Genomic DNA, 23,773 nt, shown 5'->3' with positions numbered 1-23,773 from the left:
CCTGAAGTAACCTCACTAGTAACTGTCCTTCAGGCTGGTAGCTCTCCTTTCTGTACAACCTGTTGTCTTCCCTTTAGCCAGTTCCTAGCTATTTTATCAAAAATACCAAACTAGTCTGACATGATCTACCTTTGGTAAACCCACATTGCATTTTATCCCTTTTTCTGTTTACTTCCATTTTCTAGTCTCCCTGATTTGAGAGCATTAAGCTCTGGGTTTTGCTACCGCTTCAGAGGTAGTAATTTCCATTTTTGTACACTCATTCTCATTAGCCATCCTACCGTTGTTCTATTTTATCATCCTTATGGAAAACTGAGCTGTGAGTTGCTGGGCCACACGCAGATTATCCTTAGCCTTTACCCCATCCTCAAAGCATAGTGGACTCACTTCTTTTCCTGTTCTTTTATTTATACAGTTAAAGAATTTTTTATTAATTGTTTTAATTTCCTTTGCATGATCTAACTCAGCATGACTTTTTGGCAGTTCTCTCTTTATCCTTACACTTTCTGACCTCTGAGACAGCTTTCTTTGCTGATCAATCCCATCTTCCGTTCTTTGTAGGCTCTCTAATTACCACAAATATCCTTTCTGAGGTGGCTATTCAACTCGTTAGGTCTGCAGCCCTTTGTCACTAGTTATTTCTCTTTGCTTGGGATGCAAATTTCACACAGTTTTTTCACCTCTGACTTAAAGAAATTCCAAGCTGCCTCCACTTTTAAGTCCCTGAGCCAGAGGTGGGCAAATTGTGGCCCACGGGCCACATCCAGCCCGTGGGACCATCCTGCCCGGCACCTGAGCTCCCGGCCAGGGAGGCTCACCCCTAGCCCCTCCCCTGCTGTCCCCCCTCCCCTGCAACCACACGGGGAGCACTCTGGCTTGCTGCTCCTGCCGGACCGGATGGCTTGTGCCCGTCCACCTCACAGGCTTTCCTGAGAGGCATGGTAAGGAGGCGGGGAGCGTTGGGGTTGGATAAGAGGCAAGGGGGACAGGGGCAGTCAGGGGACAGGGAGTGCGGGCAGTTGGATAGGGGGTGGGGTCCTGGGGGGCAGTTAGGGGTGGGGGTCCTGGGAGGCAGTCAGAGGACAGGGAGCAGGGGGCGGTTGGATGGGGTGAAGGTTCAGGGGGGTGCGGTCAGGGGATGGGGAATGAGGGGTTGGATAAGCGTGGGAGTCCGGGGGGTGGGGGGCTGTCGGGGGCAGGGGTGTGGATAGAGGTCGGGTTGGAGGTTCTGAGGGGGCAGTCAGGGGGCGGGAAGTTGAAGGGAAGGGAAGGGGGTGGTGGCCAAGCTGTTTGGGGAGGCACAGCCTTCCCTACCTGGCCCTCCATATAGTTTTGCAACTCCGATGTGGCCCTTGAGTCAAAAAGTTTGCCCATGCCTGCCCTGAGCTCTTCTGTCCAGTTGACTTCACTAACTAGCTCCCGTAATTTCTCAAAGTGCGCCCGTTTGAAATAACAAACCTTAAGGTCTGTGTATACTACAGAGACTATACCAGCATAGGTATATCACTGGAGCTATACCAGCATGGCTCCCTGGTGTAGACACAGCCTACACTGACACAAGGGTTTTTTCTGTTGGTGGTAGGCAGAACAACCCTGAATGACGGGAACTATGTCAACCAAAGCGTTCTTCCATTGACACAGCTGTGTCTATACTGGGGAGTTGGGTTGGCATAGCTACGTTGGTCAGAGGTGTGAATTTTTCACACCGTGACAGGACATATCTATGTTAATCAACTTTTAAGTTTAGACCAGGCCTTTGCAGATTACACATGTATAAAGTGAGTGCTAAGTGTGTGCACAAGGCTACCCCCCAGTGCGTGGAAGATCTTGGCTTTGCTTGGACACAAATGACTGCACAAGGTATGAAAGGCTGTGGAGAATCAGGCCCTCTGTACTTCTGAAGGACAAAATAATTGCAATTGTAACTTACTATTAAGTCTTGCAGCCTCATTTTCCAATTCAACATAACGTTCATATAAGGGTCTCATCTTCTTGCCAACTTCAGCTCTCCAGCCTTGCCATGCCCATAGTCTCTCAGAGTAATCAGTGCTGCTAGTCATAATAGCATCTAGACCTGTCATCATTTTAAAAAAAGAACCAGAGCCATAAATAACAGATGAACTTAAGTACTTGTCATTCTACATTAAAAAAAAAACAAACAGGAAAACAAGGAACAATGAAATGCACTTTTTGGGTAAAACCAGTGATGCTGTAGCTGAAAGTTTTGGTTTATTGAAGGAAATGTTTTATTTGTTTCTATTTCATCTTTTCTGCCCTGAGATATGTGGCCAGTTTGTGATTCAGTTAAAACAAGTGTAACTCTAGATTAATTTCACTGAAGTTAATGCAGTTTTCTGGACTTACACCAACGTAATGGAATCAGAATCTGGCTTGAAGTCTGCCAATAGAATTTCTATTTCTTTTGACAGAATTTGACAAAACTCCCCCAGTATGGCAGAACCCCCAAGTGATGTAAAGCTAGCATAGACTACTCTGCAACATTAGAAGCCGCAGCCAAGTTTTGGCCACACAAACCTACATCATTTGAAATGAGGCAGGTAATTTTGAGCAAGCCAGATGGAGGACCATGAACTCTGCAACTCATGCTATTTCACTAAATTATTTCGATGTGTGAAAAGTCACAGCAAAATTGTACTGGGGGATAAAAACCACACCGCCACCAACTTTATAAAACAAAAGCATTTGGAGAACGCAGATCTATTAAACCTAAAAATTGATCTTTCACAATTAAAAACCTCCTCTCTGCTTTGTTCCACTCTTCATGAAACCTGTTAACGTAAAAGGCACAGGACAGACATTGTTTATATTGTACCTGGCTCCAGCGGCAAGCAGTTAAATGGATAATCAGGTTTACACACGATCTCAGTGCTGTAGATGGTGCTCATTGTACTTAAAATAGTTGTCAGCTGCAATTTAAATACAAAATAGCCCATTAAAAAAGAAAACACAATAAATACAAAATAACTATTGCATAACTGTTAGTCCTTAAAATCTCAGTACAGCAGCCTATCCCTACCAGCAAGGCAGTTTAACATGTGCTTAAGCCCTGTACCTGAGTAAAAATGAATTTAAGCATGCACTTAAATGCTTTGCTAAATTGGAGCCTACTTGGACAAGACAGATAATGTAACATCTTTTGAGTGGATATTAAATGATTCCACAAAACCCTTCAAATACATTATCATCCTCATAAAGATGAACAATACATTTTATGTATATGGCATCCATGCCAAGGGTTTCTAGGTAAGTATACAGTACATGCGTTTTAATGGAGGGGAAAAGGTCCTTTTTCCAGATCAGACAGGTTGATTGTTGGTTGTATTTTTTAACTGTACATAAGGTAGATTGCGTTAATCTGTTTGCGGTGGATTTACACAGAAGTTAAGTTTTATGTCTTGGTTCAGCTGAAGGCCAAATGCATCTCAAAATATTCAGCTCTATCTCAGCCTTAACAGTGGTGCTACAGAGCATTCTCTTTTCACTTACCTATCATTAACTTATTTCTTTCTCTCTCAGCTATCCTCAACTTTTCCAGTGTTGAGTAAAAGCATATTCTCTCATTGAGGACTATATACCAACTGTCACATGTTCTAGCAAATGCCCCTTACACTCACTCATGAGGATTCCACAGCTTCGTCTGCTCTCCATCCCCTAGGGCGTGTTAAGCTTCTGGAGCCTTAGCAGATTGTAGCACTGTTTCCTCCCTTGTCCTGTTTGTCACAATGCCTGGTCACCAACGCTCAGTCTGTTACCCCTTCTCAGAACCCCAGCTCCTCATCCCACCTGCCCTTGTCCTCCAGAATCAGCACTGACCCTCAAGATACCCCAGTTACTCAAGCACACCCTCTCTCGCAACTCCACCCCAAAGTGTGAAGCTTCTGGTTACAGTTTAACTCTTTCAGGGGAACACAGCAGTTGTGAAGCAGTCAACACCACACACAAACTTTGCACAGAGTCTAACACCTTAATGCTCTTTTATACTTAACTATGTAAAGCAGAGGAGAATACAGATCACACAAAACAGTTAAGCCTAAAGGCATACCCCTTCCTAGAACATATTTCCCTTGGGAGTCCTTAGGGACCATCTGGTTCCAGGAAGGCAGGCAGGGTGATTTCTGTCTCCTGAGCGCTGTCACATGACTGGTAGCCTCTCTCTCCTGGAGCCCCTTACCTAGCTTCTGTGACCTTCCTCTTTCATGCCCCATGCTTCCTTTTCCTGTCTCTTGAACAGTCCATGGATTTCTTATTAAAAACTTTCCCCAGTCACCTGATTTCCTTTGTTCTGCTCCTGGTAACTTTCCACTGCTTCTACTTTAACACAACCCCCATCAGAGGAGTCAGCTAAACACATGTATGTGTCTCAGATTTGTCTCCAGCCAACGTAAGTGTCCCACTACAGCAACACAGTAAAACTACCTTACCGAATGGCATGAAATCATAGTTCACCTGCTGAGGTCAGCACAGGTTGAGTGTAAACACTGTATGACCAGTGTCAACCTTAACAGTCCTCCACTAGCTGTTTCATAATGCCCAATTCTTTGTAACAGTGATGGCTCTGGACACAATTGTAAACTTCACTGCCTAAAGGTCACAGAAACTGGAGGACTTCCCCCCTTTGAAATCTCCAACATATTTTTGAAATCTATTTTCCTCATTGCTCCCTGTACTGAGCATATCTAGCAGCTCTCCCTTGGTAAGCACCTTCTATTAATTCTGTCTGCTACAGGCCCTGTCAGCAATAGTGGATCCACATACATACAGGCACAAATGGTATCACAGTTTTCCATAATACAACTTCATAATATCAACCAGAATTCATAAGCTGTACAGACATAGCCCCAATTCACAACCTGCTCACTTTGATATTTCGTACCAAAGCTATTCTGAGCTATCCAAGAGAGAAAAAGAATATGTTTGAGCAATTTCTGTAAGCATGAACAACAATTGTGTATGTGGGGAGGGGAAAGGGATGTCACAATCAGAAAACTGAAAAAACACAAATGGAGTTCTGTCAAACTGTACAGAAAGTTGCCTTTGAGCTGAGAACCAGCATGAACAATTTCAACCCAGTAAGTCTTTCTTCTGGAAAGCTATAGGTGCCTAAAAATAGAAGATAAAGATGGAAATGCCTTATCACTCACAACCACAATGCCACCACAACAGTACAATTATGCAAAATATATGCTTGAACCATTTCAAATTGCTCACAATCTCCCCTTGTCTGAACACAGGAATTGCCAGACTGAATCAGACCCAAGTTCCATCCTGTCTCTGACAAGGACCTCAGAGGATGCCTCAGAGGAAGATGTAAGAACTCCGTGGTAGACAGATGTAGGATAATCTGCCTCCACATTAGGTCTCCTCTTAATCTCCAATAGTTAGAGACTGGCTTAAGCCCAGAAGCACAAGGTTCAATATCCCTTCTGATATGTGTATAGGCATTAGTCATAACTCTGGATACTCTTGATATCCATATAAATGCCCAGTCCCATTTTGAACCTTGCTAGATTTTTGGCCTTAACCACTTTCTGTGGTAATTACACAGCTGAACAATTATTTCCTTGTCTTAGTTGTAAATTTGCCACCTTTGAATTTCATTGACTGCCTTTTTGTTTGTGTTTCTACTTATTCCCCTAGACCCTGACCCTACAAAGCACATAAGTGTGTATATATTTTTTCTTATGTGAGCAGTGCCATTGACTATGCTATACAGACACATGAGTGTTGCTTAATTGTATGTAACATATGCTGAAGAATCTGAGTATTCAATGAGTTTATGTAATGTTCTAAACGTGTAGATATTTAATGCATGATATAAACTAGCAATAAATTAAATGTGCGCATATGTAATATTAGCTAATAAAAGATATATGATTCACAACAAGACAACACTGTTGGGATTTAATATGTTGCTGGGATAAACAAAGACTAGGAATAATATTGGAAGCACTGCCAGAGACATTTTGAAATGTATTTCAACTCTTGGGACAGTCTACATACATTTAGCAACTTACTTCACTGTACTTTTCCCCAGATAAGATTGATATTCCTTTGTCCTGAAGAAACTGAAGTTGGAGTTTGACAATAGGATCCGTAATTTTATCTGTTGCAAACTTGCTGGCATTGTTGGATGCTTCATCATAGAATGAAGACCATTTGGCTCCAGCTTCATTCTAAAACAGATTCATTAAAGTCTGAATTACTCATTTATAAGAAATCCAGCGAGATAAGAATTTTTAGGGGAGAAAACATTCCTTGCATGAAGAATTCGTTTTGTAGATTTTGCTAGTTCTCTCCTTAGCTTTGGAAATAATTCTACTATACAATGAAAACAACTAGGGAACATTTTGGATTCAGTTTCTTCACAGATGTAGAGCTTTTCAAATTATTTGTATTTGGAAAAATAGTAACCAAGTAGCCAAGAGCCTCTCCCAAAACAAACAAACCAGTTTTTAAAGGATTCAGAACCATCAAGCTGTGCATATAGCTGGTCTATGTAATCATACATACTTATTACTGCTCTCCTTGTCCTCCTTCCCTCCTGTATTTGTTGCATGCTGTCTTAACTTAGCCTAGGGGTGGCAAACTTTTTGGCCTGAGGGCCACATCTCGGTATGGAAATTGTATGGAGGGCTGGCTGGGGCAGGGGATTGGGGTGCACTGGAGGGATGAGGGCTCCAGCTGGGGGTGCAGACTCTGGGGTGGGGCTGAGGATGAGTGGTTTAGGGTGCAGGAGGGGGCTTCAGGCTGGGATCAAAGAGTTTGGAGGGCGATCAGAGTTGGGGCAGGTGGTTGGGCTGCAGAGGGGGTGGGGACTCAGGGGTGCAGGATCCAGACAGCCCTTACCTGAAGTGGCTCATGAAAACAGTGGCCCAGCCTGCCTCCGGCTCCCATGCGGAGACGGGGTCACACTGCGTTGCCTCGTCCACAGGCACCTCCCCTGCAGCTCCCATTGGCTGTGGTTCCCAGAACCCCCTGCCTGCCCCTGCTTCCAGGAGCCGTGCGGAGCTGCTGCACGCATGGAGTGGAGCAAGGTAGGCCCTTGACCCCGCTCCCCGGCTGGAGCACCAGAGCAGGGAAAGCATCGCTCCCCACCCCACTCCCCAGTGGGAGCTCGAGGGCCGGATTAAAAGATCCGATGGGCAGATATGGCCTGCGGGCCATAGTTTGCCGACTCCTGAGTTAGACTGTAAGCTTTTTGGGGTACAGGGCACGCCTACCTATAAGAACATAAGAACGGCCATACCGAGTCAGACCAAAGGTCCATCTTGCCCAGTATTTGTCTACCAACAGTGGCCAATGCCAGGTGCCCCAGAGGGAGTGAACCTAACAGGCAATGATCAAGTGATCTCTCTCCTGCCATCCATCTCCATCCTCTGATGAACGGACTTAGCCACGATGAATTTATCCAGTTCCCTTTTAAACATTGTTATAGTCCCAGCCTTCACAACCTCCTCAGGTAAGGAGTTCCACAAGTGGACTGTGCACTGTGTGAAGAACTTCCTTTTATTTGTTTTAAACCTGCTACCTATTAATTTCATTTGGTGACCCCTAGTTCTTGTATTATGGGAATAAGTAAATAACTTTTCCTTATCCACTTTCTCAACATCACTCATGATTTTATATACCTCTATCATATCCCCCCTTGGTCTCCTCTTTACCAAGCTGAAGAGGCCTAGCCTCTTTAATCTTTCCTCGTATTGGACTCTCTCCAAACCTCTAATCATTTTAGTTGCCCTTTTCTGAACCTTTTCTAGTACTAGAATATCTTTTTTGAGGTGAGGAGACCACATCTGTACACAGTATTCGAGATGTGGGCGTACCATGTATTTATATAAGGGCAATAATATATTCTCAGTCTTATTCTCTATCCCCTTTTTAATGATTCCTAACATCTTGTTTGCTTTTTTGACTGCCTCTGCACACTGTCTGGACATCTTCAGAGAACTATCCACGATGATGCCAAGATCTTTTTCCTGACTCGTTGTAGCTAAATTAGCCCCCATCATATTGTATGTATAGTTGGGGTTATTTTTTTCCAATGTGCATTACTTTACATTTATCCTTATTAAATTTCATTTGCCATTTTGTTGCCCAATCACTTGTTTTGTGAAATCTTTTTGAAGTTCTTCACAATCTGCTTTGGTCTTAACTATCTTGAGTAGTTTAGTATCATCTGCAAACTTTGCCACCTCACTGTTTACCTCTTTCTCCAGATCATTTATGAATAAATTGAATAGGATTGGTCCTAGGACTGACCCCTGGGGAACACCACTAGTTACCCCTCTCCATTCTGAGAATTTACCATTAATTCCTACCCTTTGTTCCCTGTCTTTTAGCCAGTTCTCAATCCATGAAAGGACCTTTCCTTTTATCCCATGACAGTTTAATTTATGTAAGAGCCCTTGGTGAAGGACCTTGTCAAGGGCTTTCTGGAAATCTAAGTACACTATGTCCACTGGATCCCCCTTGTCCACATGTTTGTTGACCCCTTCAAAGAACTCTAATAGATTAGTAAGACACAATTTCCCTTTACAGAAACCATGTTGACTATTGCTCAACAGTTTATGTTTTTCTATGTGTCTGACAATTTTATTCTTAACTATTGTTTCGACTAATTTGCCCGGTATCGATGTTAGACTTACCGGTCTGTAATTCCCGGGATCACCTCTAGAGCCCTTTTTAAATATTGGCGTTACATTAGCTAACTTCCAGTCATTGGGTACCGAAGCCGATTTAAAGGACAGGTTACAAACCTTAGTTAATAGTTCTGCAACTTCATATTTGAGTTCTTTCAGAAGAACTCAAATATGAACATTTGAACAGTCCATAGCTCAAGAATCATGATTCTGACTGAGTCCTTTGGGTGCTGCCACAATAGAAGTAATAAATCATAACTGCCTTGTCACTGCTAGTAATTCATGTGATTACACAAATATTTAATCTTCCCAAAGTTACAATAATTAGTGCTTACTGATTGGACATGGAAAACCACACTCTCTCAAATGCAGTTTAGGATCCTAAACTGTACATGCAGAATATAAACCCATAGCAAGCAATTGCTTGCACCTACTCTGTGTGTCTATACTCTGCAAGACAAGCTGGCTCACAGATGCAGTGCAACCCTTAGCACCTAACATTATTTGGATTTCGGCAGTCACTAGAAGAGCCAGCTTTCATTTCCACTGTTTGTTATGGACAATGAGACCCTGGCATGCAGGTTTGGTTTGGAATCTTAGGATATTTCTAATCTCCCTTCCATATGTTCCAGTACATTTAAGGGACATTGCACCTATGGTTATCACAGCTCCTTGCTAATGACTCATCAGAAGCTAAGAATTACCACTCAGCATGCATACATTCAGAGCTATGTATGAATATGTTGGCAATGTCTTTTTTTTCTTTATTCTTTGGGAATGAGCAAAAATGGGCATCATTTTCTTTCTAACACTTCAGTCGTGATGTTTGATACCCAACCAGAGTCAAATTTATTAGTATACAAATGTATTTTTTACATTATTTGATCCCGGTGGGGATGACTAAGCAGGTTGGGGCTTAGGCAGAGAGGGGGCATTTTCTATCCGATGAGAAGAGCCAGCTGGGGCAAGTTGGGTTGCCAGGCAGTACCTCTCCACAAGACAGGTTGGTTGAGTGCATGGGATGTCCCCACCCATTTGGAGAACTGATTGAGGAGTGGGCAAAATGGTTGTGTGATTATGGAGGGGTGACCACATTCTATGAAAAAAGTGGGTTTGAGGAAGCCACTGGGGGCACCTTTCATTAACTTTGTCCCTTTAGCAGACAGGTGCCATATCAGTGTCACTGCTGGTATCACAATAATGCATGCACGAGGGACAACCAGAGGCACCATCCCTGAGCACCATCATACTTGTGTTCATTACTGCTATCACACTGAGCCACCTTATTATCCTATTGCTTAAAGCTGCTAAATGGAGTTTTCAATTATATGTGATTCAGAATGTCACAGAACTATGATTAACCAGGAGGATTTCATCCTGCAATCAGAGACTATACTTTGATTAAGAAATGTTACACTTAGACCATGTTTTCATTAACTAGTAAGATTCCACTGGATGTGGTGATTCTGGGTTATACCTTTCTTCAAAATCAGGTCTGTTGAGATTACACTGCATCATCACATGCTGAAATGTTTATTTAGAAATGAGTTTGCTTTAAAATATAGCTACAAAAGTCACCACAATATTTTCCATTGATTTTCAAGATTCCAAGGATAGTAGATGCTTTCTAATATGGCTGCAGCACTGAATCCTCAGTGACCAATCAGATTATGGTTGAATGCTGTCACAGCATATGATATCTGTCCAGAGGGGCAGGTGATTGTACTGGATAGCTAGAGGCTGGATAGTTAGAGACTGAGAGACAGTGAATCTTATTGTGAGGTAGGGCAAGCACAACTGTCACTGTCCTTCCTGTGGCTACATACTAGCTTCTGCTAGTCCAAACATCAGACCTTGGAAATCTGGAAATCTATGTCTTCATTAAATTATCCTCACAGTACAATTCTACCTATCCCACTGGTGATTGCTAAGGATGCTAATCTATGAGAACAGTGACAGTGTTTTGAGGCAGACGATCATCCACTGTGAAATAGATTTAGGTCACCAACTCATTTCACATAACCCACCAAATGACCATCAGAAATTTTTCAGTAACTTCTGAACTAAAATCCAAAATTGAACCCATCCCTAGTTCCTTATCCATTAGCAATTCCTATATATCAATCTACAGCAATACAGTAAAATATCATGTCGTTAGAATATAATTTCTAATATAATAGCAAACATTCCTAGACAGTGTTGAGTACTCACCATCTTTCTGGAATTCTCATCTGTGATGTTGGTGTTATAGTCCCAGGAGGCAAGTGAACTTGCATAAGACAGATCTTCTGCTCGTACATTGAATTGAGACAAAAAGTTGCTGGCCTCTTGTGTTGTATCTTGTGATGTAGCAACAGCCGTGAGATAGCAAAGAAGCCATAGATGGACTAACATACTTCCTTCTGAGCCAAGATCCACTAATTGAGGTAGGTTCCCTCAAATAAGCTTTCTGATCAGCTGCTGTCTCATTAGCCTTTGCACATAGGTGTGTGCTAGGGGAAAAGGGAGAATTCAATTTGCTGGATCTTTTATCGTTTTTATCCAGTGAAAGACAGAAATGAAAATAGCTTTAAAAAGGCAAATAAACAAAAGTTAATGATTAACTTTGGAGAAACATAATTACTAGTAGCATTTTATGGTCTTCTTATAAAAGGCTTTTAGTTTTAGTTAATATTTCCCCACTATGCTGTCAATGACACAGGTGATTATCATCTATAATCTCACAGTGTCAGAGGAAGTCCAAGATCTGCAAATCTTTTAACAGATTGATGATAATCTACAAAAATAGTTAGCAAATTCAGTGAAACACTACCTGACCTTATCTCTTGGGAAGGACTGGTGTAATGTTGCTGCTTGGCCTCTTAGGGCAGAGGTGGGCAAACTACAGCCTGTGGGCCACATCTGGCCCGCGGGACCAGCCTGCCCAGTCCCTGAGCTCCCGGCTGGGGAGGCTGGCCCCCAATCCCTTCCCCGTTAATCCCCCTCTGCCGCAGTCATGCCACTGCGCAGGCAGCGCTTTGGGCGGAGGGCTGCGAGCTCCTACCAGGGAGTGCGGCAGCATATCTGGATCTGGCCGGGCTGCACAGCTGCCAGACATGCTGCTCTGAGTGGCATGGTAAGGGAGCTAGGGGGTTGAATAAGGGGTGGGGGATCCAAGGGGGCAGTCAGGGGACAGGGAGCAGGGGGCAGTTGGATGAGGTGGAGGTTCTGGAGGGGAGACCGGGGACGGAGGGGTTGGATAAGTGTGGGAGTCCTGGGGGGGCCTGTCAGGGGGCAGGGGTGTGGATAGAGGTCAGGGGATGGGGAATGCGGGGGAGTGGATAGGCATGAGGTCCAGGGGGGCCTGTCAAGAGTGGAGGTGTGGACAGGGGTCAGAGAAGTCAGGGGACTGAGAGTAGGAGGAGTTGGATGGGGGTGAGGTCCTGGGGGTGGTTAGGGGTGAGGGGTCCCGGGCGGGGTGGTGATTAGGGGACAAGGATCAGGGGCAGTTGGATGGGTCAGGAGTTCTGAGGGGGGCAGTCAGGGGGCAGGTAGTGGGAGGCGGTGGATGGGAGTGGAGGCCAGTCTGTTTGGGGAGGCACAGCCTTCCCTACCCGGCCCTTCATAAGGTTTGGCAATCCCAATGTGGCCCTCGGGCCAAAAAGTTTGCTCACCCCTATCTTAGGGTATGTCTACAGAGCAAAGAAACCCCCCCAGCTGGCCCATGTCAGCTGATGAAGGCTCACGGGGCTCAGGCTGTAGGATTGTTTCATTGCTGTGTAGAATTCCGGGCTTGGGCTGAAGACCCTGCTGGGTGGGAAGGTCCCAGAGCTCAGGCTACAGCCCAAGCCTAGACATTTACACAGCAGTGAAACAGCCCTGTAGCCTGAGCCCTATGAGCCTGAGTTGGCTGGTACAGTCCAGCCATGGGTTTTTCTTTGCTGTGTAGACATACCTGTAGGCCCAGATCCTCAATGGTATTTAGGTGCCTAACTCCTGCTGAAATTAATGGGAGTTAAGCACCTAACTTGCTCATGTGCTTTTGAAAATCCCACTAAGTACCTATCTGCATCTTTAGGCACCTAAATATCTTTGAAAACTTGGCCTTTAGGACCTAGAAAGTCAATGGAACTTAGGCTTCTAAGTGCCTGAGTCACTTTTGAAAATGATACTTAGGCTCCTAAGTCTCGTAGGCATTGCAATGCCTTCTTGTCTATTTGGGAAGGGCTTAGCACAGTGTGGGCACTACCAGAAACAAAGAAGAAAAAGAATAAGATTTCATTGTTGTTATTTTATTATTTATTATTTGTTAGGGCAGTGCCTAGAGAAAGGCCATTTGTGACGGAATTAGGATGGATAATCCTGGGATGTTCTAAGTGATAATATCTTAAGGTTTTCAAGGTAGCTTACCAAGAGGCAGATCAAGTCTCTTTTAGCTGAGGGTCAATGTAATATGCCACATGCAAAACATTATATATACATTTTGCACCTTGCTCCTTATCTATCAGGTAGAGTTTTTCTGAATTATATCACAAAATGACTTCATTATGGAATCTTTCAAACTTTCTGACCTTTTATAGGATACTAAAAAGTGCACCAGTCAGTGAAAATATTTCATAACGTAGACTATTATTTGCAATGTAGACAGGAATTCCACTTTGCACATTCTACAGTATTTTCACAGAGGGTAAACCTTTGCTGTGATATGAATTAGTAGAGGTTTAAAGTTAAGCTTTGCCTACATTAGAGAAATTTGGCCTGACAACCACCATATTGTGACCACCCAAGATGCCTGTCTCAGCATCAGCTTCTTCTGCGGCATTGTTATTTACCAGCAATTCTCAGGAGAAGGATTCCTATGGCTGTGCTGCCAGCTGTCCAGAGGCAGTTGTGGGGGAACTGGTGACCATCTGGGACAACAAGGAGATCCAGTCATAGTTGAAATCTGTAATTCAGAACACCCAATCTGTCACCTGGTTCCAAATCCCTTGCTGACCAAGGCATCACTCAGTTGAGTGAGTAATGCAGGAAAATGTTAAAGGCGGGGGTCAGGAAGGGATCCCTCAGTGTATTCTGAGAAGTTTTTTTCTCTCCAGCTCTGAAACATGAGGGATGGTCATGGCTGGAGATGGGACACTGGACAGGGTGGGCCAGGGCTCTGAGGTGGCACCAAGCATTCTCTCTCTCAGGTGTTTGGCTGCGTGGTTCTTGCTGACATGCTCAGGATCTAACTCAGAAGTGGGCAAACTTTTTAGCCTGAGGACCACATAGAGGAATAGAAATTGTATGGAGGGCCATGAATGCTCACAAAATTGGGGTTGGGGTATGGGCTCCGGGCTGGCGCTGGGGATGAGGAGTTTGGGGTATAGGAGGGTGCTTGGGGCTGGGACCGAGGGGTTCGGAGGGTGGGAGGGGGATCAGGGCTGAGGAAGGGATGCAGGTTTTGGCTGGGGGTGTGGGCTCTGGGGTGGGGCTGGGGATGAGAGGCTTGGGGTGCAAGAGGATGCTCTGGGTTAGGATCGAGGGGTTTGGAGAGCGGGAGGGGGATCAGGGCTGGGGCAGGGGGTTGGGGCATGGGGAGAGGCTCAGAGGGTGCAGGCTCTGAGCGGCACTTACGTCAAGCAGTTCCTGGAAGCAGTGGCATGTCTCTTCTCCGGCTCCTACACAGAGGCATCTGCTCGCTGCCCCATCCACAGGCACCGCCCCTGCAGTTTCCATTGGAGCACATAGGAGCCAGAGTGGGGTCATGCCGTGGCTTCCAGGAGCTGCATGGTGCGGCCCCGACTGGAGTGGGACTGAGCTGCGTGGTGCAGCCCAAAACCAGTGCCCACCCGGCCAGAGCGTCGGAATGGGGTCAAGCCGCTGGTGCTGCCCCTGCCCTGGCTGGAGTGCCGGAGCAGGGCCGAGCTGTGTGGTGCGGCTTGTGGGCCGATTTAAAGCAGCTCACAGGCCGGATCCGGTCTGCGGGCCATAGTTTGCCCACCCATGGTCTAACTGATCACCATAGGTGGGGTCAGGAAGGAATTTTCCCTCAAGTCAGATTGCCTTCCTCTGCAGCATGTGGGTGCGAGTGACTTGCCAGCATTATCTGGGTGTATCTCGTGTAATCATTTCCTGCTTGTGGAACATAATAGTCTATTCTACAGTGGGCTGTAATACTTCAGTCTAATTTCCATTGTTGAATTTAGTGTGCGGGTGCTAGGTGCGGTTGATGGCCTGCGATACACAGGAGGTCAGACTAAATGATCTGGTGGTCCTTTCTGGCCTTGAACTCTACTATTCTATTATAATATGGCCTGAGACAATAATAGCATGTCTATGGTGAATCGGACAAATTTCTTGGTGATTGCTCTTCAACTTAATTTGGGATGCTGCTCAAGAGTAAAAACACAGCTTGACCTGCTCCAGTGAAGAACAGCAAGAGGAGAGAGAGAATACTAACTTGGAGGCCACAACAGAGATAAGGACATGGAGTGTGTGATACCTGAGACCCTGCTGAGATCCCACACCCTCTTTAGAGAGTTCCAAGCTCTGGAGATGGCAAAGGAGACAGCATCCAAGCAATTTGGGAGGAAGAGGAGAAGCCATTGGGTGAGAAGAGTTTCTCTATACAACATGTATTATTATATGGAGAAATCAGAGCTGATTTTGCTGGCCCTGGGTAAGGGGGGAACATAGTGAACATATCATAATTGTTGTGAAATGCACAGATGAAGCCTCACATGACAGCAGAAATCTCTTGCCCTTCCAGATCTGCCAGTTCCCCCCTCACTTTCCCTGCCTGGGCTGCTACAGTATCAATGGCAGTTCCTGGCTCCTCCCTTGCAAACCTTATTTAGTTCTCTCAGAGTCTGACTTGTCTCACTGCCCCTTCAGTAGCTGCGTGTTGTGATCAGCTGTATGGCTGCTGTTGCCATTCTTAGGGAAGTGTCCGGCTTGCAGGGCTGGCTGTGGCAATTTCGCCGTCCCAAGCATGGCGGCTTGCCGCAGGGGGCGCTCTGCCGCTCTCCAGTCCCGTGGCTCCGGTGGACCTCCCGCAGACTTTTCTGCACAGGGTCTGATGGTCCCGCGGCTCCGGTGGAGCTGCGGCAGGTGTATCTGTGGGAGGTCCACCAGAGCCATGGGACCAGCGGACCCTCCGCAGCCACGCCTGTGGCAGCTCCACCGGAGCCGCCTGCCGGCCTCCTAGCAACCGGCAGAGCCCCCCCTCCTGCCCCCGGCGTGCTGTGGCCTGGAGCCAGCCCTGCCGGCTTGGTGCTTACACCACTGGCTGAGCTGTACCATGTATCTTGACTTGTGCTGGCCATCAGGCAGAGAATTTTACTTTATATTTAGGTGCTGTTTGATACATACAAACAAAATATAAGATTCTGATTTCAGGCAGCTATCTATTGGACATGATGGCCCAGGTTTTACATTGTAGCTGCCAGGCCATACTCCAAACCAGAGCATCAGTCCAGCTATCTGCTCGATATTTCTGCAATCACTCTTCATTCCGTCTTTCTGCTTAACGCACGAAACATAGGCATACGCATTATTAGCTACTGAACTGCTCTACTGCTACCACAGGCTAGGGTAGGGAATATGGAATAATGAGGGAGAGAGAGGTCTCAGGACAGTTTCTAATGGGCATCACATCATAGTTTGCAATATCATTTAGATACAATATCATAGAGAATGTTAATTCAACGTTCCAAATTCCTGTGGGTCCATAGCTGATAAGAGCCTACATACTGCACTATGTGGCAATCAGAAACCAAACGCACAGACAGTACTAGTACAAATTCATAAAATAATAGCGAGGGGTAAACATTTTTCATCTTCACTTTCCAAAGGATTTTTTTTCTTTTTAATTATTATTAAATCAGAGTAAAGAAAATGAGACAGTAAACCTTCAGTGTCAGCCCCAAGGAGTCATGCACAAGGTAACAAAACCCACCTATCATGGCACATAAAACAGGTAACAGGAAAAGGCAATTGTGAGGGAGAGGAGAGAGAAAGAGCAGAAAAACTGAACTTTCCTCTCATTCATTCTTGAGACAAATCCAGTTCCTACTGAAGTCAACAAGAAGTTTGTCATTGACTTTATGGGAAGGTTTTGCCCTCATTGAAAAGGGTGAATTTTCACTTGCCACTGAACCTTAATCTAAAATGCATATATATTTATATGGCTACAGAATATTCAATTATGAAACTAAAAATATTATCATTTTTATATGTGCATCCACAAGGTGTAAAAGCATTTCATGTATTTATACAAGTGAACATATCTGCACCATGTATAGGCATGTGTAACACTAATAATCACTCAGTCACTGTAACCGTTCCATGTTATTTGAAAGCTACCAAGTTCAATCATTTAAAATAAACAGGTGTATGTAACCGCTTAATCATTAATTAACTAATGATGTTCATTAGTTATTAGTTCATTAGCATAACTGTTAGTTTTGGAAGTTGGAACAATTAAACTGCACAAATCCCTTATCCCCTGTTTCTCTTAAACAAAAATACTAGAAACAAATTAGAGCAGTTCATAGAAAGCTGAGCAACGACTGTTCCCAGCTAATGGGCTGGGGACAACTGGTTGATACATGCCCTAAGTAAACTTGGTGCATTTAAAACAGTTTACTTCATAAGCAACAGGATTATTGCAGTGAAGAACTGACCAAAAAATCCTAGCTTTTTTGTTTTTATTCTTCATAGTGCTCCTGTCCCAAGGTTCTAAGTTTATATTCTTTCTGATATTATGGGTGGGAGTTTTTACCACTCAAGATATGAACATGACACTAAGATGGCTGGCAAATGGTTTTACCATCAGAAGAAAAATGTCAAGATTTCAAAATATATCCCATTCTGAATTGGGACAAAAAGTCAAATATCGGAAAAATGGTTGTGAATCAGCAAACTGAAAAATGTTTTGGCACAGGCCAATTGAAACATGTTGTTTGATTTTGACCTTTTTATTCAACATTGTTTACTATAATTAACTTACATTTCTAAATGAAAAGTCATTCTGAACAAAAAAAATCCAGACTTTTCCATTTTGAAAATGTCACAATGTCCAATTTCAATCATTTCAAAAAAAATTTTTCCCAAAATTTTTTTCAAAACAAGACATTTGTTGAAACTGATCCATTCCCACGAACAGTTTCCTAGAGCCCTAGATGCAGATCTCTCCTTCTTCCTTTGCAGATAACAATATGGGAGAGAGAACACATAAATGCAAGATTGTTTTCCCTCAAATTATAGAGCAAACAATGATGCTTAATAAGAAATATCCATGAAAGTGCTTCTTCATGAAGTCTAACAGGTAACAAGGAAGTTTCTTTCCCCTACTGATGTGATGGGCAGCTCCAACCAAAATTGCTCTTATCTCTTTTGCAACTTCAGTACTGCTAGTGACATTGTTGAAGAACAGCAGGACCCTAGTTCCTTGTTATGTATGGTCCTAATCGCCAACCCTGGTGCATCCATGGAAAGCAGAGTACTGGAACTGTGCCACCGGGCCAGGATCTGAAACCCTGAGGTCTGTACATATTCCAAGGGGGAAAAAAATTGTCCTCACAGATGGCTCTATAAGGCTTATGCAACTTCCCAATCGGTTCTCTTGCCTAAGGATATAGGCACAAACTCTGTCCTGGCCATATGCACTAAAATGCACACAGTGTCTTCCTGACTCAACACAGAGGGCAAATTCTTTCCCAGAGGAAAGCCAGCCAGACAGAGGGATTGAAAGGTGTCATAAACAGATAGCTAAGGGTTAATGTCTCTTCCACCTGAAGCACCTGACCAGAGGACCAATCAGGAAACCGGATTTTTTCAACTTTGGGTGGAGGGAATTGAGTGTCTGTGTCTTTGTTTTCTGGCTGCCTGCTTTCTCTGAGCTTTGGAGAAGTAGTTCTATTTTTCTAGTCTTCTGTTTCCAAGTGTAAGGACAAAGAGATCAGATAGTAAGTTATATGGTTTCTTTTCTTTGGTATTTGCATGAATATAAGTGCTGGAGTGCTTTGATTTGTATTCTTTTTGAATAAGGCTGTTTATTCAATATTCTTTTAAGCAATTGACCCTGTGTTGTATCATCTTAATACAGAGAGAACATTTGTACTTATTTTTCTTTCTTTTTATATAAAGCTTTCTTTTAAGACCTGTTGGAGTTTTTCTTTACTTCAGGGAAATTGAGTCTGTACTCACCAGGGAATTGGTGGGAGGAAGAAATCGGGGAGATCTGTGTGTTGGATTGCTAGCCTAATTTTGCATTCCCTCTGGGGGAATAGGAAAGTACTTTTTGTTTCCAGGATTGGGAACAGAGAGGGGGGAGTCTCTGTGTAGTTTCACAGAGCTTGTGTCTGTGTATCTCTCCAGGAGCACCTGGAGGGGGGGAAGGGGAAAAGGATTATTTCCCTTTGTTGTGAGACTCAAGGGATTTGGGTCTTGGGGTCCCCAGGGAAGGTTTTTCAGGGGGACCAGAGTGCCCCAAAACACTCTAATTTTTTGGGTGGTGGCAGCAGGTACCAGGTCCAAGCTGGTAACTAAGCTTGGAGGTTTTCATACTAACCCCCATATTTTGGACGCTAAGGTCCAAATCTGGGACTAAGGTTATGTCATGGTGGCAGAGGTGGGATATAGACAGAATCCAGAAGCCAGTGGAAATATTTTATTTTTCTCTTCTCTGCTAAGGGCTTTTTAGCAGAGAGAAACAGATGGTTTTAAAAGGGAACCAGAGAGAATTTTTTTTTTCTGCTCTCTCTCGCAGTTTGTGGCTTGCATGTTAAGGGTCTTTTGTCATGCAATAGCCCTCCCATTAGGAGGCAAGTACCAGCACTTATAGGCATGCAAATAAAGTGGTTTTTCTGGTTTCCCTTCATTGAACATTAGCTAGAGAGAGAAAGGGAAAAAAGCACTGTTGCTAGGCAGACTTCAGGAGGCAACAGAGAACCTGCAGTTCAGAAGATAAACACCGGAGGGCACCCCAACACAAGAAAACAGGAACCATGACTTCTAAGGCAAAAATTGACGCCGAAGAACAAATCAAAGAAGCTGAACACAGGCGACAGATGGAGATGAAAGAAAGAGAAGAACAGATCAAAGAGGCAGCCTACCAAAGAGAACAGGCAGCCAAAGAGGCAGCCAAAGAGGCAGCACACAAAAGAAAACTAGAAGAAGAAGAGGTGGCCTACCGAAGGAAACAAGCAGAAGATGAGTTGGCCCACAGAAGGAAGCAAGAAGAAGAGGAGGCGGCCCACCGCCGAGACATGGAAAAACACCAAAAAGAAATGGAAAAACAACAAAAAGAAATGGAAAAACAACAAAAAGAAAATGAAGAGAAGGAAAAACAGAGAAAACATGAACTGGAGATGGCAAAAGCTGGGCTGCCTGTGCCAGCCAACCCTAACAACCCGGCGCCAAATATTGCTCCACAGCACAGGAAATTTCCCACCTACAAGGCAGGTGATGACACCGAGGCCTTCTTGGAAAACTTTGAAAGAGCCTGTCTTGGGTACAGCATTCCCGAAGACCAGTACATGGTAGAATTGAGGTCACAGCTCAGTGGACCTTTAGCAGAGGTGGCAGCTGAAATGCCTAAGCACCAAATGAATGACTATAAACTTTTTCTAACCAAGGCCAGATACAGGATGGGGATAACCCCAGATCATGCCCGTCGGCGCTTCAGAACCCAAAAGTGGAAACCAGAGGTGTCATTTCCCAAACACGCCTACTACATTGCAAAAAACTATGAGGCCTGGCTAACAGGAAACAACATTCAAACCTTGGAAGAACTGAACCTCCTCATACAAATGGAGCAGTTCTTGGATGGTGTTCCTGAAGACATCACGCGGTACATACAAGATGGAAACCCCAAGAATATCGCTGAGGCGGGGGAGATTGGAGCCAAATGGATGGAACTGGCAGAAAGCAAGAAAGCTACTGTCAAGGGGAACGATTACCCCAGGGGGCACACAGACCATAAACCCTACAACCGAGGACAGCCAAAGACCCCACATACCACCCAAGTAAAGCCACAGATACCCTACCCTTCAACCTCACCAGTCTCCAGTAACTCACCTCGGCCCAGTGACCCATCAGATGGAAGATGCTTTAAGTGTAATGAACTGGGACATATCAAGGCCAAGTATCCCAAGAACACCATGCGAGTGCAATTCATTACACCACCATCACACCAAAGATCCCCAGGCCCGGATGCCTCTCAAATACCCTTGGAGCGAAGGGAAAATTTGAGAGTGGGCGGAAACAAGGTTACTGCGTGGAGAGACACGGGGGCACAAGTGTCAGCTATCCACCAATCCTTCGTTGACCCCAAATTCATCAACCCAAAGGCCAAAGTTACAATTTACCCCTTCATGTCACAAGCTGTAGACTTGCCTACAGCTCAACTGCCTGTCCAGTACAAAGGCTGGTCAGGAATGTGGACTTTTGCAGTCTATGACAATTATCCTATCCCCATGCTACTGGGGGAAGACTTGGCCAACCAGGTGAGGCGGGCCAAGAGAGTGGGAATGGTTACACGTAGCCAAACCAGGCAAGCTTCCAGACCCATTCCTGTTCCTGAGCCGTCCACAGAGGCCCCGTCTGTGTTACCAGAGACCCAGACAGAGGTAGTGGACCCGGATTCCATGCCTACCACTGAAACAGCCACAGCATCTCCAGTCCCAGGCCCGGAACTGGAACAGCAACCAGCACCAGCAAGTGCAACTACATCTTCAAACTCAACGCCAGAGGGCGCCAGCGAGCCAAAACTGGCAGAAAGCAACAGACAGCCATACCCAAAAGGCTCAGCCAGAGCCTGAAATACCCTCAGGTGCACCAGCGGAGAGCGGTTCACCAGCAACGGAAACAACCCCATCACCTACATCGCTTCCAGAGGGACCAAGCCCAAGTCCACAGTCTGAGGAAGAACTGGTGACCCCAGACTCAAGGGAACAGTTCCAGACTGAGCAGGAAGCGGATGACAGCCTTCAGAAAGCTTGGGCGGCGGCACGGAGCACCCCACCGCCTCTCAGCTCTTCTAATCGATTCCCGGTTTGTTATAGACCAAGGACTTTTATACAAGAAAATTCTTTCTGGTGGACACCGGGAAGAATGGCAGCCGCAAAAAACAGTTGGTGGTTCCAACTAAGTACCGGGGGAAGCTCTTAAGCTTAGCCCATGATCATCCCAGTGGCCATGCTGGGGTGAACCGAACCAAGGACCGGTTGGGGAAGTCCTTCCACTGGGAGGGGATGGGCAAGGACGTTGCCAAGTATGTCCGGTCTTGTGAGGTATGCCAAAGAGTGGGTAAGCCTCAAGACCAGGTCAAGGCCCCTCTCCAGCCACTCCCCATAATTGAGGTCCCATTTCAGCGAGTAGCTGTGGATATTCTGGGCCCTTTCCCAAAAAAGACGCCCAGAGGAAAGCAGTACGTACTGACTTTAGTGGACTTTGCTACCCGATGGCCAGAAGCAGTCGCTCTAGGCAACACCAGGGCTAACACTGTGTGCCTGGCCCTAACAGACATCTTTGCCAGAGTAGGTTGGCCCTGCGACATCCTTACAAATTCAGGGTCTAATTTCCTGGCAGGGACCATGGAAAAACTGTGGGAAACTCATGGGGTGAATCACTTGGTTGCCACCCCGTACCACCATCAAACCAATGGCCTGGTGGAAAGGTTCAATGGAACTTTGGGGGCCATGATACGAAAATTCATCAACGAATTCTCCAATAATTGGGACCTAGTGTTGCAGCAGTTGCTGTTTGCCTACAGGGCTGTACCACATCCCAGTTTAGGGTTTTCACCATTTGAACTTGTGTATGGTCACGAGGTTAAGGGGCCATTACAGTTGGTGAAGCAGCAATGGGAGGGGTTTACGCCTTCTCCAGGAACTAACATTCTGGACTTTGTAAGCAACCTACAAAGCACCCTCCGACTCTCTTTAGCCCTTGCTAAAGAGAACCTAAAGGATGCTCAAAAAGAGCAAAAGGCCTGGTATGACAGACATGCCAGAAATCGGTCCTTCAAGGTAGGAGACCAGGTTATGGTCTTAAAGGCGCAACAGGCCCATAAGATGGAAGCATCATGGGAAGGGCCATTCACGGTCCAAAAGCGCCTGGGAGCTGTAAACTACCTCATAGCATTTCCCAATTCCTCACTAAAGCCTAAAGTGTACCATGTTAATTCTCTCAAGCCTTTCTATTCCAGAGATTTACAGGTTTGTCAGTTTACAGTCCAGGGAGATGATGCTGAGTGGCCTGACGGTGTCTACTACGACGGAAAAAAAGACGGTGGCGTGGAAGAGGTGAACCTCTCAACCACCCTGGAACGTCTGCAGCGGCAACAAATCAAGGAGCTGTGCACTAGCTTCGCCCCATTGTTCTCAGCCACCCCAGGACGGACTGAACGGGCATACCACTCCATTAATACAGGTAATGCTCACCCAATCAGAACCCCACCCTACCGAGTGTCTCCTCATGCCCAAGCCGCTATAAAACGGAAGATCCAAAACATGCTACAGATGGGTATAATCCGCTCATCTACCAGTGCATGGGCATCTCCAGTGGTTCTGGTACCCAAACCAGATGGGAAAATACGCTTTTGCGTGAACTACCGTAAGCTAAATGCTGTAACTCGTCCGGACAACTATCCAATGCCACGTACCGATGAGCTATTGAAAAAGTTGGGACGTGCCCAGTTCATCTCTACAATAGACTTAACCAAGGGGTACTGGCAAGTACCGCTAGATGAACCTGCCAAGGAGAGGTCAGCATTCGTCACCCATGCGGGGGTGTATAAATTCAATGTCCTTCCTTTCGGCCTTCGAAATGCACCCGCCACCTTCCAGAGGCTGGTAGATGGTCTACTAGCTGGACTGGGAGAATTTGCAGTTGCCTACCTCGATGATGTGGCCATTTTTTCAGACTCCTGGCCCGAACACCTACTACACCTGGAAAAGGTCTTTGAGCGCATCAGGCAGGCAGGACTAACTGTTAAGGCCAAAAAGTGTCAAATAGGCCAAAACAAAGTAACTTACCTGGGGCACCAGGTGGGTCGAGAAACCATAAACCCCCTACAGGCCAAGGTGAATGCTATCCAAAAGTGGCCTGTCCCACGGTCCAAAAAGCAGGTCCAATCCTTCTTAGGC

At 45.3% G+C, this 23,773-nt stretch overlaps 1 protein-coding gene across 1 annotated transcript in view; it reads right to left on the bottom strand.

Annotated features, from left to right (window-relative positions):
• The window catches only part of ACE2 (angiotensin converting enzyme 2), a 43,928-nt gene extending 32,874 nt beyond the window's left edge, over nt 1-11,054 (bottom strand). The window contains exons 1-4 of the mRNA XM_050963607.1: nt 10,872-11,054; nt 6,036-6,194; nt 2,834-2,927; nt 1,931-2,074 (exon numbers count right to left, since the gene is read on the bottom strand). Of these exons, the coding sequence (XP_050819564.1) occupies nt 1,931-2,074; nt 2,834-2,927; nt 6,036-6,194; nt 10,872-11,054 (580 nt within the window). The remainder of the gene's footprint in view (nt 1-1,930; nt 2,075-2,833; nt 2,928-6,035; nt 6,195-10,871) is intronic.
• Nucleotides 11,055-23,773: the final 12,719 nt, after the last annotated feature.

Source organism: Gopherus flavomarginatus, chromosome 1 (assembly GCF_025201925.1).
Source record: "Gopherus flavomarginatus isolate rGopFla2 chromosome 1, rGopFla2.mat.asm, whole genome shotgun sequence".
In the NCBI taxonomy this organism is placed as follows: domain Eukaryota; kingdom Metazoa; phylum Chordata; order Testudines; family Testudinidae; genus Gopherus; species Gopherus flavomarginatus.
The sequence above is the reverse complement of the archived record's forward strand: the minus strand, read 5'-3'. Positions and strand labels throughout refer to the sequence as shown.